The following is a 17,878-nucleotide window of genomic DNA, read 5'->3' as shown; positions in this document are numbered from 1 at the left end:
CTGACTCTTGGTTTCAGCTTCATTGGTGGTCTCAGGTCCTGAGACTGAACCCTGAGTCGGGCTCCGTGCTCTGTGCTTGGAGTCTGCTTGTCCCTCTCCCTCCCCTTCTGCTCTTCCCCCCAACACACACGCACACACGTGCACACACACATGCACGCATGCTCTCTCTCAAATAAATAAATAAATAAAATCTCTAAAAAATAATAATCCAGAACTGTAATAGTGGAAAAGGAGAAATGCAGAGGTGATTATGAAAAAAAATTGATCTGATTTGATGAGTGACTAGTTACAGGGAGCAAGAGAAAGAGAAGAGCCAAACATAACTGTGTTACCTGGAAGAAGCATGCAAACAGTGTCAGAATTGGAAATGTCAGGAAGAAGGACTATTTAGGAGTTGATAGGTTTAGTTGAAATTAGATATTAATAGATTATTTGGATAGAAATGTGACTGACATCATGGCCTATGTTTGTGACCATGATGGCCAAAACTAAAGGTAAATAGTGGCCATCACATTATATCATATATGTTCATTCATTTATTCATTGATTTGATGTTATCTTCCTGATGCATGCCATCATATCCCATTATGAGGACTCATTTACCTTTGGTTTTTGCATGCATTCAACCTTAGGTTTATCTGAAATTTTTTTTAAATGCCAATTTTACTGTACCTTTAAAGTCTTCCTATAATTCAAAATATCTGTTATCTCAGTGAAGCAGTCTATTAAAAAATGAAGAAACCATGATAATGGTGATATATCTAACACTTAAAACTACAATATATAGTTATATAAAATATAGTAATGTAATTCCCAGAGTAAATTTTCAGCTTTTAAATTTGTTTTATCACTCACCTTTCTTCACATCAGTTACAAATGCTAATTTTCTGTTTTTAACTTTATAGTATCCATTACAGAAAGAGGCAATGAATGTTTTTTCACCCAACATGACCAGAGTTATAAGCTAAAGACATTGGAATTATGTTTGAATCTTAATTCTTGTTCATCATCTTTATTCAATCTGTTACTCAAAACTTGTCCTATCTTTTTTTGAAACTTCTCTGGGATTCAAGAGAACCTTGCTTCCTATTCTTATATCTAATCATCTCATAACTAAATAGCTATAATAGTTTCCTAACAGATATTCCCCATCAATTTTACCTCTCCTTTGTTTAAGAATTGTGAGTAGTGGAGCACCTGGGTGGCTCAGTGGGCTAAGCGTCTGCCTTCAGCTCAGGTCGTGATCCAGGGTCCTGGGATTGAGCCCCACATCGGGCTCCCAGCTCAGCAGGGATTCTGCTTCTCCCTCTCTCTGCCCCTCTCTGGCATGGCAGCTCTCTCTCTCTCAAATAAATAAATAAAATCTTAAGAAAAAAAAAAAGAATTGTGAGTGGTTTCCTCTTGCATTACTGCATCGAGTCTGAACATCCTTGCTCAGTTCTCCAAACATTTATTCTGCTTCCCAATGTGTACCCACTATCCTGACTGGTCCAATTTTCTCACACAGCGTACTTTAACCTCTGTACAGTCTTCAGTCTGTTTTCCCTCCCTCAGGTATGTTTCTTCCCCTCATTTCTTCTTACACAAACGGATTTAACCTGCATCAGATCTCATTTCTTCAAGAAATGTTGCCCACTCTGATATTTTCCTTCATACAATTTCTTTGGCAGTTATAATCAATCTTATTCTATGGTTTTGTGGTTTTAAGATAATCACTAAAACTATAAAATCCTAAAGTATTCTTCCACTTTATGAGGCTTTTGAGGAACTCTATCTCAAATGCTCACCATACGTTTTTAACACTTAGTTCTCTAATTATTTGATGTGCTGGATACCCTTTTCAACTAGGCAGTAACAGCTTTAGGTAGAGGTGAATTATATATTTCCTAAAATTCTTAGCACATTTCTAGATACTTATTGGGTACTTAAATAATTTATAATATATTTTTTCCAGTTAATTAACTGTTAAAAGCAAAATCTTGCTTTTCTACCTGATGTTGTAAACCTTGTCTGCTTTAGTATGCAGTGTACTGAAGATGATTTCATATTTATTTGGTAATTCATTATTATATTTTCTATGGAAGTTCTTATTATACAGTACTTTTATAATTCTGTGTGAGGGAAATTGAGCTAAATCTAGCTAATTTGAAGATTCTTGGGACTTTTAAAATATCAGTTTGCTACCTTCTTTCTTCTGAAACTTTGTCATGGAAAAAAATCCAACTGATAAAAACTTCTGAGTGGTTTTCAAGGCAAAGGATGTTTGTGTTTGTTCATTCATTCAACAAATAGTTATTGAGTGCCTACTATGTACTGGGTATGTTCTAGTCGTGAAAGAAGTGAAATAAACACACAAAGATCCCTGCTCTCCTAGAGCTTACATTGTAGTACAAAAACAGAGACAGTGAACACCCTCCCCCCCTTGAGTATGCCTGTATCTATTTTATATATAAATAAAAAATTTTGTATAGATAAACATTGTGTACATATATCTGTAATTTTATATAGAGGTGAAAATGGATATAACTATTAATTTTGGATGTAGATATAATAGATGCTGAATTAGGTAGGTGCTTTGGAGAAAAAATTACAGTAGGGAAAGAAGATGTTCAGGGCCAGAATGGATTAGGGTTCTGGAAAGGTCTCATGATTATTATCATTGTCTTTCTTGACGTCAGTGAGTGTTGTATTCCATGTTCTGTATCAGATGCTTCCTGCTCCCCTAAAACCTTGGCTACTGTCACTCTACAAAAATTAACATAAATTAAAAGTGGAAAATACATGATTCTCAGTGTTGATTATCAGATACATATGTATATATGATCACATTTTTAAAATGTTTTAAAGAAAAACACCAGCTTTAATGAAATTTATATTCCAGGGTGGAATTGTTAATATGGCAAGACAGACTAGTAAATGGGATTAAGCTTCCAAATAAATCTTTAAGGGCTTAAAATTTATGTCAACCACAGGTTCTTGGGTTTTTTTTTAGCCCTAAACACTACATATTTGCTTCTTTTTGAGATATTTTTCCCTCATTTACTGTGGGTTTGGGGGAATGATGAAATGGGAGTTACATTTCTATTTTAAAAAGAAGGAAATACCTAGTTTTAGTTAAATAATAGTAAATGGATGCTGTTCAGGTTTCTGTTTCCTACTCTAACCTCCCTGTTCTGAAATACCCTTAAAAATGTCATGATCTTACTCTCAGAATACATTCCACCAGATGGCAGGTGTAAAGTACTTATTCCTTTTTACCCTTTTAGCCAGTATTTTTTTTACCTTTTTTTTTTTTAAGTAGGGCATGGAGCCTAATGGGGGCTTGAACTCACAACCCGAGATCAAGACCTGAGCTGAGATCAAGAGTCGGACACAACCGATTGAGCCACCCAGGTGTCCCTAGCCAGTATTTTTTTTTAAATAAAACAAATTAATATAAATCTAAAATATACAGTCTTAACAAACTTGGTCTCCAACTCAGACATATAGCTTGGCATTAAGTAAATATTTAATATTAATTATGAGTTATTGTTGAGATCTAAAACGTTCTGTTTGCTTATGTTTTATTATGATTGAGACTACTGCAGTAATTGCCTAATTTTAAAATTAAGGTTTATTGTAATTGATAGATTTGTGATGATCCTCAGACTTTATCATTGTTACTTGCAGGAGTCCAGTTACTTGCCCTTTTAGTTCCCACTTTGATCTCTTACCTGCTGGATGAAAATTCTTTTGCCTCAGCAAGCACAGCTTCCAAAGATCTTCATGAGTTTGCACTCCAGAATTTAATGCATATTGGACCTCTGTATCCACATGCTTTCAAGACAGTAATGGGAGCAGCTCCTGAGTTGAAAGTACGTTTGGAAACTGCTGTTCGAGCAAGCCAAGCCAGCAAAGCGAAAGCGGCCACCAGGCAGCCAACCCCTACTGTACATTCTGCACCAACGATTAAGCTAAAAACAAGTTTTTTTTAATTTGATATTCCATTCATTTTTATTTATATTGCCAACTGGCAACTAATTAGTGATAGCCACTGTATCATTCTGGGCTGTAGGTTCTACTTTATTTGTATATGGGTATCGTACGCTTCTAAGTAGGTTAAGTAAAATAATGCTCATGCCACTCTCTGATTTGGAAGGAGTGATTGTTTTTATCATGTGGTGGATGTGCTCTCATTTTTCTCCTATAATGTTTTCTTTTTTATTAATTTATTTTTTAAATACTGAGCCATAGTCTCTTAAATGTAAGTGCTAAAAACAATTATATCATGTAGTTGGGCAGCCTGTTGGTATTGTCAGGAAAAAAATAGGTCAATATTCAGCATCTGTCATAAAAAAATTTAATTGAAAAACAAGCAGAATTTAAATTTTAAAGTAACTCAAATAATGGAAAATGTTTCATGGTGTATATAATATGAATAAGGTCACATTTTCTTAGCATTTCTCAAAATGTCCTTACCTTTCTGATAGATCTTTTTACTTTCATATTAGATTACTAAATTATGCTTGTGTGTATTTTAGTTGTTAACTGAATTAAAATTCTCAGTGAAAGATCCATTAAAATGTTTCAAATGTGGAATAATGTTCTGCTTTTTTTTTTATGGTGAAAATTAGGCCTTGGTTATGTTTTATAATTACAGTACAGAGCACTGAGTCCTGACTATGATGGTTAGTTTCGTTCATCAAATATTTATTGAGTGCCTACTGTGCATGAGGCATCAAGCTAAGTGCTACAGGGAATACAAAAATGAATTCGTCGTAATTATGATAATGCCCATCTTTTGTGCAATGGGAATTTTACCCCATCAAATAGATAATTGACGAGATGAGCATTTGTCCCAGTGTTGAGGAAATTTTAAACAGCAGGTTTTACCAGTGTTACATAGACTCTAGTATCAACAGCAAGTCACCTTTCTGAATACTGCAGACGCAGACCTGTTTATCATCTGCCGCCGCCTACTTGCCCTCATGCCCTCACCAGCTGGCAGCTCCCGTCCTCTCTGGTCCTCCAAATTCAGTCTCATAAGCCTACATGACGTGCTTTCTTTCACCTGTCGTCTCACTTTCCTTTATTACAGGGTGATTTTTTCCTTTCTGAGTTGCTTTGCCGAAGTTGTTCTTATTTCAGGGGGAGGTTTTTTGGTAATGGTTGTATTGAGATGTAATTCAGACAACATAAAATTCACCCATTTAAAATGTACAATTCAATGGTGTTTAGTTTATTCACAACCATCACCACAATCAATTATGAACATTTTCATTACTCCCAAAAGAAACCTCATGGGGTGCTCAGTCAGTTGAGCATCCAGCTCTTGGTTTCAGCTCAGGTCATGATCTCAGGGTTGTGAGATTGAGCCCCGAGTTGGGCTCCACGCTCAGTGGGGAGTCTGTCTGCTTGAGATTCTTTCCTTCTCCTTCTTCCTCTGCCCCTCCCCCAGCTTGTACATGCTCTCTCCCTCTTTCTAAAATAAATAAATCTTTAAAAGGGAAGAAAGAAACCTCACACCCTTTAGCGATCACCCTACAACCTTTCCATTTCTCCCAAGCCTTTCCCTACCATGGATCTACTTTCTGTCTCCATGAATTCTTCTGTTATGAACATCTCATATAAATGAAATCAGAGAATATGTGGTCTTTTGCGACTGGCTTCTTGACTTAGTGGTTTTTTGTTTTTTTTAATTTGTTTGGTTTTTTTAGCTTTCAAAAACCTTTATCAGGGGATAATCCTAGTTCTAATGGAAAAAGCCCACCTCTGAAAAAGGAGCTGTGGGTATGTAAGCTGGTCTGATGTACACTCATGGCTCAAAATAAAGACCCTCAAACACAAATGAGTCTAAAGCCATTACAACCCAAAATTATGTGATTCAAACTTAGATGTGCTTATATTAGCTCTTAAAATACGATCTATGTACAGAGGAGCTGCACCTTCCTCATGATCAGCAGAAGCACATGGCCATTAAAAAGGAGGGGGAGGCCAAAAAAAATGACAGTTTAAATAGAGTATAAGGTCCTCCTCTCCACACTATTCAATAAACATATACCAAGAAGGAGAATGAAATAGAATCAATGCCCAGGTGCCTCTCAAAGAGGCAAATGTGATTTGGAACTTTCTAGCGCAATACATCTCAACTACTCTGGGTACAACACAAAACCAGGACTCCCTACATGAGATGGAAAGGGATTATGCCCACCACAGTTTGCACCCAGCTCCTGTGCAAGATTCAGCTCCACTATAGTTTGGATCACTTCACTTACAGAAACAGTGCCTAGCAACAACCCTCATGCCTCATTAACACCAATCTGTGGCCCTCACTGATACAGTGGTGCTTTTTTTTTTTTTTTTTTTTAAATAAAAGCATCTGGAGAGGTGGCAAATGGTTGCAACTGCAAAAAGATCTCCATCCGCTGGTGCAGTCTTCTCCCCTATTATACTTCTGCCACCAAAGGAGGGAAAATGATGGGCAAGTTCTTTGCCACTGGGCCTTACCAAAGTCAATAAGAGAGCTTGTCAAAGGCAGAACCGTTTTATGGGCAAACCATCTCTAGCTGCAAATTTTGGGTTGGGAAGAAGAAGCAAGGCATGTGTGCAACAAAGAGAGAGGTAGGAGTCCCTTTGTCAAGGGTTTGGTGACCCAACCCCAGATGCCCAGCTTGGTGCCAGCAGACCAGGACCTGCCAACACCCATTATTCAGATGGAAAAGGAAGAGAAGACACCAAAAAAATATATTCAGTTCTGAAATCTGCACAGTTGATATTTGTTCTTTGTAGCAGTAAGGACTTGAATAAGAATCATGAAACCTGAACACATTTTTTTCTTCAGGATTTAAAAAATTTTATCATGTACCAGAAGACTACATTCAGTGTGGTTGGTCTAACAGCTTTTGCTAGAACTTGGTTGTTAAGCACACTGCACCCAGCACTGGGAGAACGTCATCTGAGTGGAGTGGTTTGTGAGCAGGCCAGAGGCCTCTCCTTCATTGGTCCCCAAGCCGAAAGTCCTGCCCCCAGTTGTGTCTCCCGCCTCCACCATTCTGATCAGCAACTCACCTCATGGTAGCAGGGGGCACACCCAATCCTGACACCTCTCCTCTCCTGCTGGGCAGCCAGCAGTACAAAAACAGGTGTGGGCAGAAAATGTCTTCGTCCCAAGTCCATTGGGTATCTGAACATTAGGAGGAAATAAAGATCTCCAACAAGATTTCCAATGAGCTCATTAATGACTGAGCCTCCTGTGATATAGTTGAATCCAAGGATAACCATGGTAAATAACAGGCCGTAACTGTGTTCCAAACCAAAATGATAACAATCATGTCTCTGTTCAGCTGGGCCCAGACATAAAGTACTGACATGATCAGAGGAATCATCAGCAATTGCATATTCATTGCTAAGGCAGTAATCACGATGCAAATCTAGTTAAAGAGGAGCATGAATACATAGTCGGCTGGCCTCCCATCAAAAGCTCCTGTTTCACATGGTGTAGAATACTGATGTAAGAAATGGAAATTGACCAAATACAATTCCCGGAACCACAGGGAAATAAAAGGTAGCAGTGACTGCCCTCCAAATCTGAAAGCGATAGAGGAAGCCTTCTTCAGACCAGAGGAAGAAGAAGGCGAGCTGATGAGACGAGGTTTGCCAACAAGGGCAGGGCGACAGTAGTGACCAACCAACAGGGCATGATGGCCGGGATGCTCCTGGGACATCTTCACCTTTTAGGTGGCTAGGATGTGCACAGCCACCCAACTCCCCAACCCTGGCCCCTACCACATGGTGCCCTCTGTGAGTGAAAGGTGTGGGGGAGGAAGCCGCCCAAGTCAGGGAGCGGAAGGCAGAGATCCCCGGATGTGGCAGCACACTTGATGTTTTTAAGCTTCATCCACGTGGTAGCATGCCTTGGTACTTCCTACCTTTCTGTGGCTGGATAATACTCCGCTGTATGTGTACCACATTTTGTTTATCCATTCACCGGTGGATGGACACTTGGGTTGTTTCCACCTTTCGCCTATTAGAAATAATACTGCTTTGGACAACTGTATGCAAGTTTCCGGTGGACATATGTTTTCATTTCTCTTGTGTATACACCTAGGAATGGAATTACTGACTCAATGATAACTCTTCAACTTTTTAAGGAACTGCCACACTGTTCTTCAATTGCTTGTTTCTTGTTTCTTGCACATATAACCCTCTTCACTCACCTACTTATGAAGTATAAAGTTTATTTCTGCCTTGGCTATTTTCTGCTATTCTTGGTACCTCCCAGACTTTTTCCATCATTTCCCACCTTGAGGTAGACTGCACCATGCATTAACAATGATTCTCTTTTTTTCTCCCTCTCTCCCTCAGCTCCTTCTTCCCTCCCTTCCTTCCTCCCTCCCTCCCTTCCTTCCTTCCTTCCCTCTCTCCAGGACTACTTTGTACTTTCTCTATACTCTTCTGAGCCACTGACAACCTAACTTCTAGTTTTCTGTGATAATATTTATAAAAGAAGCGCTGTTTGAAGAATTATATTTATTAATTTGTTTCACTGCCCAATTCTTGAGATTCTTCTCAACCTGAATAATCATACTTATTTGATTCTGAACATCCAGTATCAAGGAGCTAAAAGGAGAAGCATCATGACAGCCAATGGATTCTTTCTGAAGCATAATCTGAGCAGTTTTAATGTTAAAAGAAATAAAGTATTTTCTATTTACTTTCCAGGTTCTTGTTAATATTGTCCATTTGAATTCTGAATTTAATTAGAGAAAACTAAACTTTGAAGTCAGGTTTCTCTTTTCCAAATAGGTTCTGCTATCAGCTAGGGATAGAACTTCAGAAAACCTAACCTTTTGGGGGCTTCAATTCCCTCATCTATAAAATTATAGGAAAACTTACCAGGTATTCTATGATCTTTTTGCAAATCTAAAAAGTACATGTCTGTGGATTTATCCTGCTTATTTTTATCCAGAGAGTGAGTCTTTGGCCGGTCCTTTAATATTATTTAGTCTGATTAATAGTTTTTACATATATATAAAATATATATGTATATATATGTATATGTATATATATATACATATATATAAAATAGCTATCATAGTAGGACAGTATAAAATACATTAAATCCAGAGAGTAGTTAAATATTGCAGATTATCACTATCAAGAAGAGCTGCCATTTCTGCGGTGCACCAGGCACTGTGCTAGACACTTTATATCCATTCCTACTTTTCATTCAAACAATGCTGACTGAGGTCTGCAATTAGCCCAATTTTCAAAACACATTTAATTATATGAATCACTATGCCTCACATTTTCTTCATTCTTAATTGGAATTTTTAGGTTGTTGCCAGAAATGGCTAGAGTAGAGCTATAAATAAATTTCTTGCCTTAATGCTTTCTATCACATGGATTATTTTAAAAACCTAATTTAATCATTACAAACCTATTTCTACTTCTAAATTAATAATAATTATGAAATACAGTTAAATAATTATGAAATTATTATTTATGGGCTTCACAAAGTTTTACTTAAAAATTTCATGTCTTAATCATAATTTCTTAATTATTAGAAACATTATCCTGAGCTAAGTTTTTGGTGCTGTCGTTAAACAAATATGTGAGAACCATGCATGCACAAGTGACCAGTACAACTGTTTTTTCTTTTCTTTCAGGAGAATTTGTTCACAGCTTTGGTCCTTTATCCACAATTCTCAATCTCTTTTTGCCATTGGAATGCATAGGTTTCCATTCAGACATTCTCTATCATACACATATACCCCGTTTGCCCTTTCAATGTAAGTCGATGTAAGTCAAAAGAATCCTTGACGGGGCACCTGGGTGGCTCAGTCATTAAGCGTCTGCCTTCGGCTCAAGTCATGATCCCAGGGTCCTGGGATCGAGCCCCGCATCAGGCTCCCTGGTCCGCGGGAAGCCTGCTTCTCTCTCTCCCACTCCCCCTGCTTGTGTTCCTTCTCTCACTGTCTCTCTCTCTCAAATAAATAAGTAAAATCTTAAAAAAAAAAAAGAATCCATGAAAATTTAAGTAAGTGTATTTGGCTTTTCCAGCTTTTAACTTCAATTGTTCATTCTTTCTCTAAATCTCGTCCTTCTTTCCAACTTATTTCCATTTGTATAGGAAAATGCCTCTCTTATTTGTGGGAAAAAAAAGAGGCATGACTTTAATCTTGCCCAATAAGCATAAACGTAGAGTCAGGGGAAAAAGGAAAATCATTTTATATATTATTATAAATCAATTTTAATTATAAAATTTACATTCATTAAATTTTTGGGAAAATTATCACAATTCACTACATAGACAAATTACTGTTGATATGTCTATTTCCTTCCACGTTTGTAATCATCCTGAGGTAGAATGTTGTATCCTGCTTCTGCCCACTTATTTTATAAGCATTTCCCCCATAGAATTGCTCTAATAATAATATGTGATAGATTTAGTAATCATCATCTTTTGATCACTACTTAACATGGATGTACCACTATTGACTTGGCAGGGGGTACTTGGTTTCTAATGTTTACATTTTCATAAATAATGCTGCATTGACTTTTAAAATATGAGACTTTGTAGATTATTTCCTTGGGATAGATTAAAGGGGTTATAAAAATATGACAGATTTTAAATTTTAAGACATACTGCTGAATTTTAAAAGTGATGCTTTTTGAACTAACAGATGTGAAAATGAACCTGGGTCACTGTTTTCCAAATTCCAAGAAAATACCTGGGAATGTCATTTATTCACAAATATTTGGGTATACCTAAACGTTTTTTATAAAGGGCATTCTAGTTGACTGTAAATCATTATGAAGCTAGGTTGAATCACCATGAGGCTTAATAGAGTTTGGCTGCTTTTACTAAAAATACGCTAGTTAAAACAAGGAAAGTGACAGTCCTACTCTATGTACTGAATGATCCAGTGTGTATGTGTGAGGCCAGGGCTTGGGGCTGGGCGATCAGTTTCAGATGCCACATATCAAGAGCAATGACAGACTGATGTCTATCGAAGCCAAGGGATAAAGAGGAACTGAGAATAAGGAAGGGAAGCATGGTCATTCATCTTCAGTTGGGTGGACCAGATAGCTAATTGCACCAACAGGTCAATGTCTCAAGTAAGTAGTCTGCAATCGAATGTAAAATGAGAATTTCCTAAGAGAGCTGTTAAAATTGATTGCCTGATGATAGCACATTCTTTTACACTGGACATATACAAGGAAAACTTGAATTCCTGTTTGTCAAAGATTTTGTGGTAAGATGGTCTAATGCTATCTCATTCATTGGACAATTATTTATGGAACACCTATATGCCAGGCACTGGGAATAAAATAATGAATAGCCAAGCAAAGAATCAGCCATGATATGTTTACACTCTACCTGGGGAGAGATATAGAATAGTCACAGGTTGTGATAAGTAGTTGGAGGGAATGGTATGAAGTATGGTTTGATAAAGAATAGGCAGGGATTTTTTTTTTTAAGTTTTTAAAAATTTATTTAAGCAATCTCTACACCCCACATGGAACTCGAACTCAGGACCCCCAAATCAAGAGTCACATGCCCTTCTGACTAAGCTAGCTAGGTGCCCCAAGGCAGGAATTTCTATATAGGATAGATCTACATAGACTCTCGTCTGCTCTTCATACCTGAAATGTGACTACCTACCATTGGTTGTCTCAAAGATTCCTCAAACTCAATTAATTTAAAATCGGATTCTTCACCTCCTTATCTAAAAACTAACTTCTCCACTCATGATCTCCTAATAAATAGGACAACTATTTTATCCTGTTGTGTAAGACATAGATCTCGGTATCATCCTTGACAGTTCCCACCTCCCTCACTATGCTTAGTTCATCACCAAGTTTCCTAAATATCTTGTCAAATCCCTCCAAATCTTTATTGCCATTATCACCATCCTAGTTCAGATCAGCACATCTGGTTGCACCACAGCAAAGTGATGCGTGTGGACTGTAGGGTCAGTTTTCCTAGGTTTGTATCTGGCTCCATTATTTACAAGCTGTGTAACCTTGGGTAAGTCACTTGTCCTCTCTGTGCCTCAGTTTTCACATCTGTGAAATGAAAATAACAGTATCTATTTTATAGAGTAGCTGTGGGTGAAATAAATTAATACTTGCAAATGACCTTAAAACAGTGCCTGACCCTTAGAAAACAATTTGGAAACGTCAGTTAATATTATATTTTCCACACAGAAACAGAGATGATCTTTATAAATTTGAACCTGATACCTTGCTAGAAACTCTCCAGTTGCTTACCTTAGCAAAAAGACCCAATTCCTTAAGGTGACCTGCGAGGCCCTGCATAATCTGGCCCCTGCCTACTTCACCTCCTAATGCAGGTCCTATGTCCATATAGTAGTGTCCCTTTCTGTCATGTGAAAATAATGTTAGGGGCACCTGGGCGGCTCAGTCAGTTAAGTGTCTTGACTCTTGATTTTGGCTCAGGTTGTGATCTCAGGATTATGGGATAGAGCCCTGCTTCCAACCTACACAGGCTCCGTGTTCAGCGTGGAGTCTGTCTGTCCTTCTCCCTCCGCTCCTCCCACTGGTCACTCTCTCTGTCAAACAAATAAACAAAATCTTAAAAAAATAAAGAATGTTAGTGCTTACCTCTTAAGGACACTGTAAGGATCGAGTTAATGCATACAAAATGCATTATTTTTTTCTTTAATAAATGCTCAGTAAGTACTAGGTATAAAAATGATAATTGTTATTACTTTTCTCTTGCTCTTTATGTCAGGTATATTGGACTTCTTTCAAATGCACTATGTACTTTTCTTCCTCAGGTGTTTGAATTTTGCTTAAAAAGCTCCATTTCACCTTCGGCTAACTAATTTATACTCCTCCTTCAGGTTTTAATCTGGTGCATTCTCATAAAAGTGTTGCAGCATTAATTTGGCTATTGCCATATCCTAAAAATGCTATTATTTAAATTATTTAAATGATTTTTTTCTCCTGTAACAATAATGTATGTAGTGGCTCCTTAAGCTTGAATACAATCATCTTACAGGTTTTAGTGTTACCCATTATCTCATGTGAAAGTGTGTATGAGCTGGTTCAAACCACTCTTCCTCTTGTTACTTCATGTCCTGTAGCTGGGGGGGAAATCTGGGAAAGGAGATAACATAGATAATGGTAGAATTTTCCATTACAGAGAACAACTGCAAGTGCTAAAATTAATACGTACTGAACAGCAGTAGCATATTGAGGGCCTGTAGGGAAGAGGGAGAGAGATACACTACATGCAAAACACATCAAATCTTGTTTGGAAAAAGTTAAGAAAATAGAGGTCTCCAAAACCTGACAAAAATGTAGTGGACCTCTTTTTTTTTAAAGATTTTATTTATTTATTTGAGAGAGAGAATGAGAGATAGAGAGCACAAGAGGGAGGAGGGTCAGAGGGAGAAGCAGACGCCCTGCTGAGCAGGGAGCCCGATGCGGGACTCGATCCCGAGACTCCAGGATCATGACCTGAGCCGAAGGCAGTCGCTTAAACCAACTGAGCCACCCAGGTGCCCCCCTGTAGTGGACCTCTTTAACCTCATTCATCTTTCTTGTTTTTCTGGCACAAAGCCCAGATTTTTCCCTGTCATGTTTGCAAATAATAATAATAATAATAATAATGTACCATATTTGACTTCTTTTGAGAAGTGACTTCAGTTCTAGTTTATATTTTAGTTTATATTTCAGGGCTATCAGATAGGAGTTTTGTGAGGGGGAGATGCTGTTCTGAGCAATTGAAATCTACATGAAGATTGGGTGTCTTCTTCTGAGCAGAAGCTCCATCTGGAAACCAGTACATCTCTGTTGCATGGTTGGCAGGAAGAGCCAGCTTATAAAAATGTTTCTCTCCCTACCCCAAGTCCCACAATAGTTATTTTTATGTAATGAAGATACATGAATAGTTGGAAATTCCATTCCTGCCTTAAAAATGGGGGCACCATAGTTATTAAAGAAAAGAAGAGGAGGAAGACAAGAGCCTGTACAGTAGAGCTTCCATTCACTGGAAATGTTAAAAGAGAAAGCAGGGGATGGAGTTGATGGGGAGAAAGAAAAAGCATGTGTTCCAAAACCCACTGAATGTTGGCTTAGAGGAATAGAACCTTAAGTTGGTCACCATCAATATTCTAAGAGAGGTCTTGCTACAGCTTCAGAGCTGTATTATCATTTTAGTCTCCTGCAGTGTTAGCTATATAGATAGTGAAAGCAATCCTGATTTTAGATTTTAAGTATCTCTTCCTCCATATATTAGTCACTACAAAATTAAAATTATTTTTAATTTCAAAATGAAATCTTATTTAATTAAATAGTTGAATTTATTAAAATGTGTTAAATAAAAGGAAATTTCATTTCATTTATTTATTTACTTATTTTTAAAAGATTTTACTTACTTATGTGTCAGACAGAGAGCACAGAAACAGAGGGAGTGGCAGAGGGAGAGGGAGAGAAGCAGACTCCCCACTATGCACGGAGCCCCATGCAGTACTCGATCCCAGGACCCTGGGATCATGACCTGAGCTGAAGGCAGATGCTTAATGGACTGAGCCACCTAGGCGTCCTGGAGATTTCATTTTAAAATGAAGATTAGGCAACTCTCTAATTTCAACTACACTCTTCCAAAAGAAAATAATAGTAATAATAACAAAGAATAATAGAGGCAATTTTCCCATCCTATCATGTGACTGTGATGTAGATTTAATTCTTGGACTCAAAGAACATTTTCAAATAATGGAATTCCTTCACTTCTCAATTTGTTATTGGCTGTTTTCCCAACCCAGTCATTACCAGACTTTAAATCTAGGAAGGAAGTTTGGAGGCTGAGGTAAGGCAGAGGCAGGCGAGGCAGCAAGGAGAGGTGAGGGCAATAAGGGGGTGGGCAGAGAGTACAGAGGCTGATAAACAGTGGGCTATTGCACACATCTGTTCCCCAAAGTTCTCTTCATGCCAGTGGAGGCCTATCTCCACTCAAGCGGTCCACTCTCTGTTCTCTGACCAGAATTCTGAAAGAGCCATGACGTTCAATTTGAATACGTTTCTTGGAGCAGTTAAAAAGTCAGTAACTGGTCGTTTTGGAGAGGTTTTTATTTTTTCAATTAAAAAAATTAAAGTAAACTCTACACCCAATGTGGGACTTGAACCCAAGACTCCTGAGATCAAGAGTCTCAAGAGTCCCATGTTCTACCGCTGAGCCAGCTAGGGACCCCTGGACAGTTTTTTGTTTGTTTGTTTAAATAGCCACTCATTTTAACGGAAAAAAAAAAAAAAAAAGAAAGAGAGAGCGCGCGCAGATGACTTGTCATTTGTGGAACTATAATCCCGATCCCACATAACACACCCAGAGAAACCAAAAAGAGAAAACACTCCAATTATCTAAAGAACCGTTTAGCATTTCACAATTTTTCACTTTAAACTGGTTATACCGATACATAAAACAACATTTAGACAGCTGCTCTCTGTGCTTGGACAGGAAACTTTATTTTTTTGTGTCACAGGTTTTACCAATTATAAAATGAAATGATCAGGAAATCAGCAACATCTTAAGGTCTGAGGCTTAATGGCAAGGCACATACATTATTTTTTTAAAGATTATTTTAACTATGCTGAATTAAAGTTCTAACCAGGGGATGGGGATAAGAAAGAAACAAGAACAATTATTGAGCCCCCAGTATTTATATTCATTTAGTCGTGTGAACTCTGCTACAATAATAGCTATCATTATTTGGTTTATGCTATATGTCAAGCAATATGCTAGGGGACTTAACATTTTTCTCTCATCTAATCTTTTTTTTCTTTAAAGATTTTATTTATTTGAAAGAGAGAGAACACATGTGCGCGCGTGCGCGCGCACACACACACACACACACACACACACACACACACACACAGTGGGGGAGGGGCAGAGCGAGAAACAGACTCTCCACTGAGCAGGGAGCCTGATGTGGGGGCTGGATCCCAGGACCCCAGGATCATGACCTGCGCCAAAGACAGACGCTTAACCAATTGAGGCACCCAGGCACCCCTCTCTCATCTAATCTTCATGGTAACTTTATAAGGTAAATATTATTCTCATATTAAAAATGACAGAATTGTGACTAAAAAATGTTAAACCATTTGTCCAAGATTTCTAGATTTGGATAATTGTAAAGGGAGGAATAAAATTGAGTCTCTTCTTTCTCAAGATTGCTGTGGCTATTTGGGGTCTTTTATTGTTCCATACAAATTTTAGGATTGTTTGTTCTATTTCTGAGAAAACTGCCTTTAGAATTTTGATAGGGATTGCATTGAATCTATGGATTGCTTTGGGTAGTATGGACATTTAACAATATTAATTCTTCCAATCCCTAAGCATAGAATAGCCTTCCATTTATTTATGTCTTCTTCAATTTCTTAATATCTGGTAGTTTTCAGTATACAGGTCTTTCACCTCATTGGTCAAATTTATTCCTAGGTATTTTATTCTTTTTGATGCAATTGTAAATGGGATTGTTTTCATAATTTCTCTTTCTGATAGTTTGTGATTAGTGTATACAAATGCAACATATTTTTTTGTAATGATTTTGTATCCTGCAACTTTATTGGATTCATTTATTAGTTCTAATTTTTTTTGATGGAGTGTTTAGGGTTTTCTCTCTATATAAAGTCATGAAATCTGCAAATAGGACAGTTTTATCTCTTCCTTTCCAATTTGGATGCCTTTTATTTCTCTTTCTTGACTAAATGTTCTGTTTAGGACTTCCAGTACTACGTTGAATGAAAGTGGTGAGAGTAGGCATCCTTGTCTTTTTCCTGATCTTAGAGGAAAAGCTTTCAGTTTTTCACACTTGAGTATAATGTTAGCTGTTGTCGTGTCATAGATGGCCTTTATTATGTTGAGGTACATTCCCTCTGTATCTGCCTTGTTGAGTGTTGTTTTTTTAATCAAAAATGGATGTTGAATTTTGTTAAATTTTGTCAACATGGTGTATCACACTTATTGATTTGCAGATGTTGAACTATCCTTGCATCCCTGGAATAAATTTCACTTGACCATGGTGTATGATCCTTTCAATGTATTGTTAAATATGGTTTGCTAATATTTTGTCAATGATTTTTGCATCAGGGATATTGGCCTATAATTTTTTTTGTGGCAAACTTATCTGGTTTTTGTATCAGGGTAATGCTGGCTCGATAAAATGAGTTTGGAAGATTTCCCTCCTCTTCTATTTTTTGGACGAGTTTGAGAGGGATTGGTATTAATCTTTCTTTGAATGCTTGATAGGAATCACCAGTGAAGACATCTGGTCTTAGACTTTTATTTGTTGGGATGTTTTTGATTACTGCTTTTCCTTACTAGTGATTAGTCTGTTCAGATTTTCTGTTTCTTCATGACTCAGTCTTGATAGGTTGTAAGTTTCTAAGAATTTATCCATTTCATCTGGGTTGTCCAGTTTATTGATGTATGTTTATAGCAGTCTCTTACGATCCTTTGTATTTCTGTGCTATCAGATGTAGTATTTCCTTGTTCATTTCTGATTTTATTTATTTGAGTCCTCTCTTTTTTTCTTGGTAGTCTAGCTAAAGGACTTATGCGCTCTTAAATAGCTACCATTAAATTTAATTATGTTTTATAGCATGTTATGAATTTATTTCAGGGACTTGTCAGACATGTCTTCTATTAGAGAGAGAGAGAGAGAGAAAACCTTTTAACATTCACAACTTGTAGGAGTACTTAAATGTTCCAGATGAAAAAATATGCCATTGTGGTGGCATATTGTCCCTTTGGTATTCTGGTAGGTCTGATAAGTAAGAAAGGGAGCAACGTGTTAATGGAAGATCAATGAACTAGCAGTCAGGAATTCTGGTTTCTGGTTTTGGCTGTGCCATCCACTCAAAGCCTCAT

The 17,878-nt window shown here is 37.4% G+C and overlaps 1 protein-coding gene and 1 pseudogene across 4 annotated transcripts in view; one reads left to right on the top strand and one right to left on the bottom strand.

Moving 5' to 3' along the window:
- The window catches only part of HEATR5B (HEAT repeat containing 5B), a 113,068-nt gene extending 108,490 nt beyond the window's left edge, over positions 1 to 4,578 (top strand). For all 4 annotated transcript variants that reach the window (XM_027622576.1, XM_027622577.1, XM_027622579.1 and 1 more), the window contains one exon: positions 3,670 to 4,578. In XM_027622576.1, coding sequence (XP_027478377.1) covers positions 3,670 to 3,974 — 305 coding nt within the window. In that variant the 3' untranslated portion in view covers positions 3,975 to 4,578. The remainder of the gene's footprint in view (positions 1 to 3,669) is intronic.
- Positions 4,579 to 6,974: 2,396 nt separating this feature from the next.
- LOC113938385 lies at positions 6,975 to 7,678 on the bottom strand (annotated as a pseudogene).
- Positions 7,679 to 17,878: the final 10,200 nt, after the last annotated feature.

Source organism: Zalophus californianus, chromosome 8 (genome assembly GCF_009762305.2).
Source record: "Zalophus californianus isolate mZalCal1 chromosome 8, mZalCal1.pri.v2, whole genome shotgun sequence".
NCBI classification, from domain to species: domain Eukaryota; kingdom Metazoa; phylum Chordata; class Mammalia; order Carnivora; family Otariidae; genus Zalophus; species Zalophus californianus.
The sequence above is the reverse complement of the archived record's forward strand: the minus strand, read 5'-3'. Positions and strand labels throughout refer to the sequence as shown.